The sequence below is a fragment of the Esox lucius genome, chromosome 18, assembly GCF_011004845.1.
Source record: "Esox lucius isolate fEsoLuc1 chromosome 18, fEsoLuc1.pri, whole genome shotgun sequence".
Taxonomy (NCBI): Eukaryota; Metazoa; Chordata; class Actinopteri; order Esociformes; family Esocidae; genus Esox; species Esox lucius.
In genome coordinates, this window is record NC_047586.1 from 2,853,928 (window position 1) to 2,867,325 (window position 13,398).

Consider the following 13,398-nt stretch of genomic DNA (forward strand, 5'->3'; position numbering starts at 1 on the left):
ACGACTGTGACCCCCACTGTGACCCCCACTGTGATCACAGCGCCACGACTGTGACCCCCCCCCATTGTGATCACAGCGCCACGACTGTGACCCCCACTGTGATCACAGCGCCACGACTGTGACCCCCACTGTGATCACAGCGCCACGACTGTGACTCCCACTGTGATCACAGCGCCACGACTGTGACTAACTGTGTTAATGATATTGCGCCACAAAGCTTTCAGGAAACTCAACCGCTGTGAGTCAATTCCCTTTGGATAACACTGAACAAAGAAAGAAGTGGTGAAGGCAAGAATGACCATCTGTTCTAACAGGGCGACTCAGACACTACATATTAGCCGTCAACTTAAAATGGCTTAACGGATCTGGAGTCAAGAGCTGTTTTCAAGGGGTGCCTTCCTTAGTTGCAGGTGTTAGCAAACGTTTTTGCACAGCAGAAAATATCTCATGGCAGCAGCAGATTGTTGGATGAACTCAGGTAGGTACCTCGTTTTGGTTCCTAGTAAATACAGCTGTTGTCATATCTTTCTGCCTGTTACAGATGGGAATCTCAGAGTTTCTAGATGCTGTTCGATTCAAATGACATGTACATGGGGGGACGACGACAAGTAATATCAAGTTAAAATGTGTCTTCACAAACAAAACATTAAGATTCCAGTTGGAATGAAAGTTCTAGAGTGCAGGATACACAGAACAGTATGAAACAGTCTTCAGTCCAACAGCCCACGGTTCTTCACCGTGTCTGTTGTTCAGCCGGCCGACAGACGTCTCCCCCCCTCCCTCTCTCAGGTTTGAAGGCCAGAGGCCACAGACTCTGCCGACATGTTGCACAATGATGGTGGAGTCAGGGCAGTACACGAGGATGAAATGACTATAACAATCATAGAAATAGAATCAATTCTATCCTAGAACAGCATCTGTTCCGTCTATGATGAGAACCATATATATGTACACACGCACGCACACACACACACGCACGCACTCACGCACACGCACACACACACAGTCGCTTGCAACCAGCTTTCGAGGTTAGGTAAGTGGGTCAGGCCTCGGGTCAGACAGAAGGCCGGAGATTTGAGGAGGTGATGATGTGTGTGTGTGTGTGGGGGGGGGGTTGCTCGGGGAACCTGGGGCAATGACTTCCTGCTGACGGGTAAGATTCCGAAAAAATCTGCCTCCAATTTCTTTGTTCTTCACTCAACTGTTTGACTGATGAGGAGCAAGGTGGAGCACATTCCTTGGCCCCACCCAATCACACAATCCCTCCTCTCCTGATGGACACCCTTCGTAACTCCACCGCCTCCTCCTTCGGCCACTCAGTCATCCATCTCCCTGGTCCAGTAACACCCCCCACCCCCCCCGCACCCCCGCCCCCCCCATTTAGTCATCGTCCAGGGCCTCTGTCTTGATGTCACTGGGACCCGCCCCGGTTCGCGACAGGGCCAGGATGGTGTGGTTGACTGCAGCCATCTCTACGGCAAGGGAGATGGGGTCCTGGTGGTCACTGTGGCTGGTGACGTCGTCCTGGAAGGAGGGGCACAAATATGCTGGTCTGGATCACCGGAGTATAATTAGATTTATTTTGTTTAAGCGTTTATGCACTTCTAGTGTTTTTTTTAGTTTGCAGTGTGACAGCTATATCAGTTTAGTTCGTTAGGATCGGAGAAATGGAGGTTTACAACAGTCCCAGATTCCCAACGTGAGCAAAATTCCAAAGTTTTTTCCGAAATCCTGGTCCAGAGCACGGACTCTGGATTTCTTCGTTATTCCCAACTGTTTTCCCAGAATCGTCAAAATGAGATTTTATGGAAGGCCAGGGATATTTTCAGGGTGGGATATTCCGGGAATTCTGGCAGCATTATGGTTGTCTGGGGCCGTTCCCGTACTTACCTGTGTGGGGGAAGTGGGCTCCAGCCGGTAAAAGTTGAAAGGTCGGGGCATGGGTCTCTTGTCGAAGTAGGGCAAGTCACAGGCCTGTTCGGCGTAGTCCACCCCATCAATGTCGTCGCTGTTGGAGTGTCCGCCAGGACTCTGGACGTCAATGCCGTGGCTCTCCAGGATTGTGGCTTCTTGGGAAAAACAGAACTCCAGTTAACACGACACGTTCAACCCCAAGTGTTACAGTCAGTGACCTCTAGGTAAAAGGCTTTGACCCCAGTGAAGGGTTATGTCAGTACTGAACCTTCTTAGTTTCACTGACAGGATGAAGTCAGTGTCATGAATGCCACCCAATACCCCATTTAGAATACTTTGTTTTCCCAAAGTAGTGTGAAATAAAGGAGCCCACATTACCAATATTAGCCCAACATCCCCTAGCCCACATTACCAATATTAGCCCAACATCCCTTAGCCCACATTACCAGTATTAGCCCAACATCCCCTAGCCCACATTACTAGTATTAGCCCAACATCCACTACCCCACATTACCAGTATTAGCCCAACATCCCTTAGCCCACATTACCAATATTAGCCCGTCTTTTGATCTCCTTCCGTCGGTTGGCAAACCAGTTGTAGACTTTGAGGGAGGTGACTCTCTCCAGGTCAGACAACTTCTTCCCTGGAACACGATGACATTCAGGATATCACGACCGTTAGCAGATCATCACATTCATCCGCGTGGATACCTGACTAAACAGTGAATGCATCGACCGTAACGTGGCTACTGGTGTTCCTGACTACATAGTGACCCAGTCAATGCAGATCCCACGCTGGTCATCCGCTCGTCCCGGACGACCAGCGTAGAGCCGCCTGTTGGATGAAGGCGGGGTGGGGGACATACCGGGTTTCTGGATGACGGCGTTGCAGGCGTTGGCGATCTCCTCCCGTTTGGCTTCATCTGGGTACTGGTTGTCATTGAAGTAGCTGAGGAGACAGACGGGCTCAGAACCAAATGACAACCTTTTTCCCACAGTGGTGAACTACTTGAGACCAGCACCCTCTCATAGCCACATAGAGTCACCCCACATCTCCTCTCTCCTCACACCCCACATCTCCTCTCTCCTCTCACCCCACATCTCCTCTCTCCTCACACCCCCTCCGCTCTCCTCACACCCCCTCCACTCTCCTCACACCCCCTCCACTCTCCTCACACCCCCTCCGCTCTCCTCACACCCCCTCCGCTCTCCTCACACCCCCTCCGCTCTCCTCACACCCCCTCCGCTCTCCTCACCTCTCCATTACAGCCAGACATTCTTTCCTCCAGGTGAATCGGCTGCCGCGCCGCAGCCTGAAGCTCCCGGGGGCGGTGCTTATAGGGGGCGGGGTCTGTCGCCACTCCATCTCCTCCAGAGCCATGGGGGCGGGGCGCATGTTTAGAGTGGCACCTGGAGGAACCAACAATTCAGTGAGGTATGAAAAGTAAAAAGTGGAATAAAAAAAGCTCGGAACTAAGAGCCGTCAGAGCACTTGGTTCACTGCTGGGGGTGTTCTGCACTGGCCTCTAACCACCCCCCTGACCGGGGTCAGGAACCGGTACACCCAGTCAATTGGGGAGGGCTAGCTTCATTAAAATGTGCATCTTGTATTTACTAGGAACTAACTGTAAAAAGTTGTAGGACACGGTGAAGTCGATGGAGAGTAAGAACACCTCCTCCAAGCTAACCACTGTGCTAAGGCTAGGAAATACTGTTACCACTGATTGAACTATAATAATTGAACATTTCAATAAGCACTTTGCCACGGCTGGCCTTGTTTCCACTTGTCGTCATCGTCCCCCCCCCCACCCACAGCCAATGGCTCTACGGCTCCCACAGCAATTTGCCGGACACCTCCACTTCTCCTTTACCCAAATCCAGGTAGCTGATGTTTTGAAAGGACTGCTAAATATAGACCCCTACAAATCAGCCAGGCTAGATAATCTGGATCCTTACTTTCTAAAATGATCTGGCGTCATTACCGCTACCACATCGCCCGCCTATTCAACCTCTCATTCATTTAGTCAGAAATCTCACGAGATTAAAAAGCTGCGACAATCAGCCCCCTCTTCAGTGGGGGAGACAATCTTGACCCACATTTCTACAGATCTTGCCCCATCTTGCCTGGCCTTGTTTACCTGGCAAAATTCTTCAAAAGCCAGGTAAACAAACAGATAATCAGCCATTTTGAATCCCATGGTACCGTCTCCGCTATGCAATCAGGCTTTGGAGCCGGCCACGGGTGTACCTTTGGCCAAGCTCAAGGTCATAAATTATATAACTGCACAGCAATAAAAAAAAAACACCACTGCACAGCCATCTTCATTGGATTTGGCCAAGGCCTTCAGCTCTGTCAATCACCAAATTCTCGTTGGCAGACTCAACAGCCTTGGTGTCTCGAATAACTGCCTCGCCTGGTTCCTGGACTACTTCTGGGATTGGGTTTCAGTGTGTTGGATGGGAGGGCTTGCTGTCTGGACCAGTGGCGGTCTCCACAGGTGCCACAGGGTTTGATTCTTGAGCCAACACTTTTCTCTGTACAGTATATATCAATATATATCCATGATGTTGCTCTTGCTGCTGGTGACTCGACCCTATGCCGACGACCCCATTCTGTATACATCTGGCCCTGCACTGAACACTGTGTTAACGAACGACCCCATTCTGTATACATCTGGCCCTGCACTGAACACTGTGTTAACTAACGACCCCATTCTGTATACCTCTGGCCCTGCACTGAACACTGTGTTAACGAACGACCCCATTCTGTATACATCTGGCCCTGCACTGAACACTGTGTTAACTAACGACCCCATTCTGTATACATCTGGCCCTGCACTGAACACTGTGTTAACGAACGGCCCCATTCTGTATACATCTGGCCCTGCACTGAACACTGTGTTAACTAACGACCCCATTCTGTATACATCTGGCCCTGCACTGAACACTGTGTTAACTAACCTCCAAAAGAGCTTCAAAGACATACAACACTGCCTCTGAGATCTCCAACGGCTCCTGAATTCCAGTAAAATAAAATGCTCTTCAACCAAATTCCGTGGTAACCAGCTGGCCTGACTAGCATCACCATCTAGTCTAGAAGTTTGCACTGAGTTTGCATTTCTGACCTTAGTTGGCAGATCATTCCACAGTAGTGGAGCTCTATGAGAGAAGGCCCTGCCTCCGACTGTTTGTTTAGAAATTCTAGGTACAATTAAAAGGCCTGCATCTTGCGATCGTAGGTTACTTGTAGGTATGTATGGCCGGATTTCAGCAAGGTAAGTAGGAGCAAGTCCATGTATTGATTTGTAGGTTAACAGTAAAACCTTAAAATCAGCCCTAACAGGGAGCCAGTGTAAGGATGCTAGTACAGGATTAATGTGTTCAAATGTTTTTGTTCTAGTTAGGATTCTAGCAGCCGTGTGCAGCACTAATTGAAGTTTATTTATTGATTTGTCAGGGTAACCGGAAAGAAGAGCATTGCAGTAATCTAGTCTAGAAGTAACGAAAGCATGGATCAGTTTTTCTGCATCAGTTTTTGATAGAAAGTTTCTAATTTTTGCAATGTTTCGAAGATGAAAGTAAGCAAGTCTTGAGACATATTTTATATGTTCATCAAAGGAGAGGTCAGGGTCAAGGGTAACGCCAAGGTTTCTTACAGTTTTTTGGGATACGACCATGCAGCCGTCGAGGTTCACAGTGAGATCTGCTAACAACGCTCTTTGTTTCTTGGGTCCTAAAACAAGCATTTCTGTTTTTCTTAAGCCCCAGTCTCTCTGCCGTGCCCCAAAGCGTACGTGCACATGATAATCTGCAGTTATTTGCACTTTTACACACGCGCTCAGGTACGCCCCAGTGTTACTGTCTCATAACTATTGCTATGCCACCTCAGTGCATTTATTGATCCACTTTTTTTAAACAGACTTCTTGTGCACAAACTGTACATAGATCTTCCTACTGATTACTTTGATTATCCTGCATTTTGTAACTGTGTGTATTTTATGTGTAATTTTATGTCTTTGCACTATTGTGTTTTATCTTGGCCAGGTCGCCATTGCTAATGAGAACATGTTCTCAATCGGCCTACTTGATTAAATAAAGGTGAAATAAACATCAGATTCAGAGCATTGCAGCCATTCTCATGACAGGTCTGGTTTATTACTACTCACCAAGTGGAACCAAGTGAGTGGAAGAAGCACCCAACTGAACACGTTTTAATACATTCAGCTACTGAGGATATACAGTCCTGCTTGAAACAACGTGAACCCCACGTGCAATTATAGATTTGCTTAGTGTTCAACATGAAACCTTAATCAGTACCAGTCTTATTTTAATCTGACATAACGGGCTCATAGTTACCAATTCCATATGCTGGTTTAGAGGAAAGCATGCAAGTAACAGAAATCAACATTAAAAAGGAATTAGAGCATTTAGATGCATTTGTTTAATCAAGTAGGTAAGTAGAATCAGCTGTGTAAATAACAGGGTATCAAATAAACCAATCAAGGCCAAGAGGAAAGGAGATCTCAGAGGACACCAGGAAGCAGGTGCTGAGACCATCAGTGTGAGGAAGGCTATACAACAATCATCATCATCATGACAACAGTCTGGGGAAGGCTATACAACCATCATCATCATCATGACAACAGTCTGGGGAAGGCTATACAACCATCATCATCATCATCATCATGACAACAGTCTGGGGAAGGCTATACAACCATCATCATCATCATCATGACAACAGTCTGGGGAAGGCTATACAACCACCATCATCATCATCATCATCATGACAACAGTCTGGGGAAGGCTATACAACCATCATCATCATCACAACAGTCTGGGGAAGGCTATACAACCATCATCATCATCATCACAACAGTCTGAGGAAGGCTATACAACCATCATCATCATGACAACAGTCTGGGCAAGGCTATACAACCATCATCATCATCATCATCACAACAGTCTGAGGACTGTTGTGACCATCTCAAATAGATTTGAGCTCCATCCGTCTACTGTGAAGCAAATCATTTACAAATGGACAGCATTGATCATGACCGCAACTCAGCCAAATGAAAGCCCTTCCATTAAACACCCAGGAGTCACAAGTAAATGAAGAGCTCAGGTGAATCCCAACCCAATCATCTGGAGATGTGCACACCTTCCTTGGTGCATCTCAGGTTACTGTAAACTTCAACAATAAGAATGCTGAATGAAAATGGCATTCACGGGAGGGTTGCTTGAATGAATCCTCTGCTGTCAAAAAGGAACCAAGCTGCCCGTCTTACATTTTCCAGAGACCACCTGGACAAACCTGAAGGTTTCGAGAAGTCCATTCTCTGGACAGACCCGTAAAAAACTGACATTATTGTTCACAATCAAAACACATTTTTTATGTATAGCTATTGAATGAAAGGGTTCATGTATTTTTGCCATCAGAGTTTTTGTAAAATAACTGTTATTTATAAAACAAACAACGAAAATGTATCACGTTTTTCTGTGCGTCCTTTATTTTGAATGTCTTTATTGCAAATTAGATTTTTGACGAAGATTCGTTTATTTTAATATTTTGTACAAAAATAATGACCATTCCATTAGGGTTCACCTACTTTCAAGCAGCACTGTAGAGTGAGGTTGGACTTTACCAGCGTTAGGAAAGGTGAGGACTGTGTTTGTGTGTGTGTGTGAGAGAATGTACCTGGGCTGGTCTTCTCTAGCTGGTACCAGCGGTAGAACGCCCGCTTCTTCTGTTCGCTGAGGTCAGAGCCGTGTTGAAGCAGCCAATGAGAGATCCTGCTTTGACTGATACCTGGAACACAGCGACACAACAGTCTTATTAGGCCACCTGCCCTGCCGGTGAGGTTTAAATGTTAGAGAAATGGTGCCGTTATATTGACAGACTATAAACCCTGTCAAAAACCTCGGGGATGAAGCGGTGGGCCAGACGATGAGTGCCGGAGAACATGATTGGACGGCACAGAGCTCAGACCTCAACCCGGTCAAACACCGCTGGGATGAATTGGAAGGCCCACTGTGAGCCAGTTCTGACCGCCAAACATCAGAGCCCAGTCTCAGTAATGCTTAGCGTGGAAGCTAATCACCACAGCGACATTTCAACGTCTTCTGGAAAGTCTTCCCAGAGGAGTGGTGGCGGTCACTGAAGAGGAGGGGGGACCAACGCCACATTAACGCCCAGGATTTTTAGGAGATGTCTGATGAACAGGTGTCCACCTCCTTGGGCAGTACTTTTTATTGTTCAAATAGTCTCAATTAAGCAGTGAGACATGACAGGGTGGGATATATGGCCAACCTCTCAGATTAAACACCCAATTTAAATGTAGACCTGAAATGGCTCCCCAAAACCCATTCACACTTGGACAAGTGGGTTCAGGTGTGCTAGTTTAGGATCCAAAACAAGGGACAGCTGGGGGTCCCAAGCCATCGGTTTGAGAACCATTGACCTAAGCCACTGAGTGTGTGTGCCCGCTTGTGCGTCTGACCTGTGACCTGTGCCACCACAGCCTGAGAGATTCTTCTGTTCCCCAGGAAAGACTTGATCTCCTCCTTCACGATACTGCTATCCCTCCTGCACACACACACGCACACACGCGCACACACACAAACGACAGTATACAACATAGCATTGTAAATGAACACATGAACCAGTGTTTCTGTCCTCACAGCCTGTAGCAGCTCCCTTCAGCTCCTTCAGTTGGCTAAATGTGGATTCCCTTGATACTGCTCTGTAAAAAGACCTAGAGGAGCCGTACTGATCTGAAAACCTGCTTTAACCTTCAAAGACCTAGAGGAGCCGTACTGATCTGAAAAGATAAGAGGCGATTCTTGAGCAAAGATTTACTTTTTTCTTGAAATAAACATTTATATATTATTATTCATGCAATTCATTCTAACATCAAAACAGTCTGATTTTACATGTCCCAAATGGACCCTATTATACTTCTAGTGCACTATTTCAGACCAAGAACGAGGGGTATTACATGGGGAACTAGGTGGCATTTGGGATACAATCACTGCATCAATACCTCCTTCCTTCAAATTATCATTAACATCCTCGCTGCATCAAACCTGTTTCTCCCACATTATCATCAACATCCTCACTGCATCAAACCTCTCACATTATCATTAAGGTCCTCGCTGCATCAAACCTGTTTCTCCACATTATCATCAACATCCTCACTGCATCAAATCTCTCACATTATCATTAAGTCCTCACTGCATCAAACCTCTCCCACATTTTCATCAACATCCTCACTGCATCAAACCTCTTCCACATTATCATTAAGGTCCTCACTGCATCAAACCTCTTCCACATTATCATTAAGGTCCTCACTGCATCAAACCTCTCCCACATTATCATCAACGTCCTCACTACATCAAACCTCTTCCACATTATCATCAACGTCCTCACTACATCAAACCTCTTCCACATTATCACCTCTTCCACATTAACATCAATGTCCTCACTGCATCAAACCTCTTCCAGATTATCATCAACATCTTCAGCTCTGAAACAGAGACTGCTTATCTGTAGCATTATTATGGTCCAATCCCAATCACCAACCAACTCCAGGAATAAACTCTTCAGCTTATTTGAGGTTGCAAACCAGTGCCAATCATCTTTCTTCCAGACAGGCAGATACCAATCTTTTTTTTTTTTTATCTTTCTATTACTTTTTTAGGGGGTGAAGAGTTAGTTTTGTGACAAAATGGGCCTGTTCTTTTGACAAAATATGGTTCTTGTTGTTGAATATTGCAACCTATCACTGCAGGCCAACACCTAGGGCTCATCTTGAGAACCACAGACTGGGTCAACAGCCTACTATACAGGGGAAAGGGGTGGGGGAGAAAGAGAAGAGGTTGTTAAGGGTCTTTAACAAGCTCCTCATATATTCAATCTCTCGTAGTGGAATGATGGCACTAAACAGGTTCTGGGTTTCAGGCTAGATTCCTGTACGCTGGCGTGTGACGTTTAACCCTACCCTGACATCACCACTGACCTCATCAGCTCCCCCTGACATCACCACAGAACTCATCAGCTCCCCCTGACCACATCAGCTCCCCCTGGCATCTCTACTGACCTCATCAGCTCCCCCTGACATCACCACTGACCTCATCAGCTCCCCCTGGCATCACCACTGACCTCATCAGGTCCTCCTGGCATCACCATTGAACTCATCAGCTCCCCCTGACCTCACCAGCTCCCCCTGGCATCTCTACTGACCTCATCAGCTCCTCCTGGCATCTCTACTGACCTCATCAGCTCCTCCACCTTGTCATCGATGTCCAGCTCGTCCTCCGTGGCTTCAAACCCAAATGCCCTTGCAGCCGCAGCGCTGTTCATCGGGTACCGTGGCGGCGACAACTTCCCATTGGGTGTTGCTGCCAGGCTGTCCCGGCCCCCGTTCTGCACCATGGCGACCAACGACACTGGGGACGGGAGGAGGGCGGAGGGCGGGGGTGGGCCAGGCGGCGGAGAGGTGTCATAGCTGTTGCTAGGGGACGGGGAGAGCCCTGCGCGTGCGGGCAGGAACTGGGTCTGCGTGGCGATGGAGGAGGTTGAGGAGGAGGCGGGGGTGGAGTTGATGACATCACCAGGGGGGTTACTGTTACCGACAGCGGTACTGATACCCGAGGACGTCGCGTTGGAGGAGGTGGAAGCGGCGCCGGAGGCACCGTTGTTGGAGGTGGAGGTGTTTGTGGCGGCGCTGTTGGGGTCCGACACGGGGCCACTGCTGCCTCCGCCGTAGGAGGTGCGACGGCCGAACTTGTCCCCGTGCTCACGGTCCAGCCGGTCGAGGGTGTCCATGGCGTGGAGGATCTCCTGCTTGGTCATGCCCGTACGGCGCAGCCGCTGGAGCAGGTCGATCTGCTCGATGGTGAAGCGAGGCTCATCTGTGTAGTGAGACATCCTGAAGGGGGAGAAGCGGGTGACGAGATGGAGAGACAGACGGGCAAAGAGAGAAAGGGAGGGAGATAGCATGAGAGAAAAGGGAAATGAAAGAGAGAGAGAGAGAGAGAGAGAGAGATGGAGGGAGGCAGCATGAGAGAAAAGGGAAATGAAAGAGAGAGAGAAAGGGACAGGAATGGAGAGAGAGGATCCGGGAGAGAGAGGACGCAAAGAGAAAGGAAGATAGAGGTGTGAGTGTCGAAAGAGGGAGGAGAGAGTGAATAAAGAAGAGGCAGGACATACAAATCAGCTATTTTTGGATAAGAGGCAGTCACCTTGAGAGCAGAAACTGATGCTCTCCTCTTATCACTCCGCTGTGCTTTAAGCGCAACACAACATCCACTGCCCTGTTGGAGGGTTTCCCATAAGCCAAGCAGTTCTCTGCGTGTTGTAGAGATCAATAGAATTATAACAAAGCTGCGGCACACTCTTCATCCTGAGACACTGGCTGGTAACGAACAACCAGACCTAGATTGATGTTTACACTGGATTTATTTTGATTAAAAAAAAAACCTGGGTAGAAAAACAGGAGGAGGACACAGACATTGTTTTAGTCTGAAGCGGTTGAGGTCGACAGCAGGGTTAAGGTCCCCAACCGTAATTAAACAACCCCACCTAAACACAGAGAGGTCAAAGCCCAGCACTAGATCCATGTTTGCACACCAGGCATCAAATAGTTACACCTTTACCTAATTCTAAGCTACTCGAACCCTACGACTGCTCTGCGCTGGCTTCCATTGTGTGTTGAAATTGCCACTTTTATAGTCTGCTGCTATTTACACTCTTTCAGCCAGGGTAACTAACACCTTATCAACCCATGACACACCTTTGAAATGTCCTACTGTTATAAATAGATAGCCTTAATGTAAGAGATGTAGCTACAATGCTGAAATGATTTTGTCAGTAACAGTATGTTGAAGGAATTCTTGCCCTTCAGTAGGCTGACAGACTTCATCGCCACTATTGTACTCATTACCAACCCACCCGAGTGTGAGCTGTTTAGCCCGTTAAATGTTAACTAGGCGGTAAGTTATTAGCAAACAAACCAGAGTTAACGAGAAGGCACACAAAGCTAACAAAGGGTTAACTTCTAGTGACAACACATGACATGTTTGAGCCACCTTCTCTGCACATAACACATACACATACTAACTAAACCTTTATAAAGAGGTTGTAGGCCATCTCAAAGAAATAATGCGCGTGCGTGTGAGTGAGTGAAGTGACACACGGTTATAAAACCGCACTTCCTTCTCCATCTTGGGTTCAGATTTGACAGACGGTATAGCAAACACAGCACGTAACACTGGTCTATTCACAAATTCACTTATATCTTGCGATCTTTCAGTACAGTATCTCCCTGCGATGCTGCATTTGTTTGTCTGTATAATAATCTAGCTCATTACAGTGTAAAGTGGTACCACCTCTAACCAGCCAAAAATAATGTTTTCAAAACTGCATCTTGATTGTGGTCGTATGATTCGTACGAAAATTACAGTTGAGGCACATTTCTGGGATTAAAACAGCATAGCTGCGGACCGCCCACATTAAATCCAAAAATAATTCCCTCACTGGTATACATTAAGACAGTAATTCAGCAAAGACATAAAGATAGGCCCCTCGCTGCTATATGGTAAACAGAGGCAACCGGTTCACGAAACATGACTGCAAAGCTAGGTGAAATCATGGCTAATAGAGTGCTACAGTAACCCCCCGACACTGACTTATCGAGTAAAAATAGACCGGCATACCGACATTAGCTAACTAGCTAGCTGTAGCAATGTCAAAATACAAATGTATTTACATTTAGTGAGACACGCAGCCGTAGCTACTGTAGCCAAATAACGAACAACACCTATGTTTTATGTACTTAAGTGGGTGCTTTAGTTAAAACAAAATGTCCAGACAGCCAACCAGCACCAGACAATTGCCACAGTAATCCACCACTACTGAAGATAATTTAGCTAGTAACGTTTTAGGCTGATCAGCCACTAAATGTTAGCAAATTGGAGGGCTAGCTTAATAGCTTGCTAAATATACCAAATCCTACCTTATGTATCTCGATGTACCCCTGTACACTTGACCATTTAATATTGCACCACCACAAAACAGCGGGTGGTAAAATCCTTCTTAATAGTAGCGACACATCGACCGCGGGATTGTTGCAGGAGAGCCCGACCCTTTTACTAGATTTCAATCACTAGCGGAGTGTTTTGCCTTTGTCTGACTGACAACAGCCATATTGATAGAAACACAACGGAAGATGCGCGACATTCACGTGGGAGTTGTAGTTTACGTTTGGTTACAAGCGAATGCAAGGACGGGAATCTGTTGCCATAAAGACTACAAGTCTGACCATAAAAGTGAGACACTACAAATCGTTCTCAGCATAAGTGGTTCCTAACGATGTTGGAACCGTGCTTCAGACAAAAAAATTTACTACAAAAAATATAATTCAGTCAATTACGTTCCGCAAAAATATATGTGGTACAGTTTATTGTAACACGATATTGATATATTTT

At 46.8% G+C, this 13,398-nt stretch overlaps 1 protein-coding gene across 4 annotated transcripts; it reads right to left on the bottom strand.

The window, feature by feature from the left end:
• Positions 1-1,360: 1,360 nt before the first annotated feature.
• Positions 1,361-13,117, bottom strand: LOC105018044 (homeobox-containing protein 1). Of its 4 annotated transcripts, XM_029114560.2 has the most exons (10): positions 12,927-13,117; positions 11,155-11,260; positions 10,185-10,841; positions 8,412-8,497; positions 7,610-7,720; positions 3,171-3,324; positions 2,781-2,863; positions 2,463-2,558; positions 1,891-2,069; positions 1,361-1,524 (listed from the first exon to the last, which is right to left on the bottom strand). In XM_029114560.2, exons 3-10 carry the CDS (start codon positions 10,838-10,840, stop codon positions 1,381-1,383), a joined length of 1,509 nt encoding a protein of 502 aa, XP_028970393.1. In that variant the 5' UTR covers position 10,841; positions 11,155-11,260; positions 12,927-13,117; the 3' UTR covers positions 1,361-1,380. The 4 variants fall into 4 exon arrangements, with proteins under 4 accessions (XP_028970393.1, XP_028970391.1, XP_028970390.1 ...); XM_029114558.2 differs by lacking the exon at positions 11,155-11,260; XM_029114557.2 differs by lacking the exons at positions 11,155-11,260; positions 12,927-13,117 and having other exon boundaries at positions 1,891-2,066; positions 10,185-10,940.
• Between the last annotated feature and the right edge of the window lie 281 nt (positions 13,118-13,398).

Coding starts and splice junctions, on each gene's coding strand:
- LOC105018044 (XM_029114556.2), bottom strand. CDS start 10,912: ATGCTATCTCCCTCCCTTTCTCTCTTTGCCCGTCTGTCTCTCCATCTC. Junction 3,325..7,609: donor GCTAGAGAAGACCAGCCCAG/GTACATTCTCTC, acceptor TGGTTCCTCCAG/GTGCCACTCTAAACATGCGC. Junction 2,070..2,462: donor CAAAAGACGGGCTAATATTG/GTAATGTGGGCT, acceptor GTTTTTCCCAAG/AAGCCACAATCCTGGAGAGC.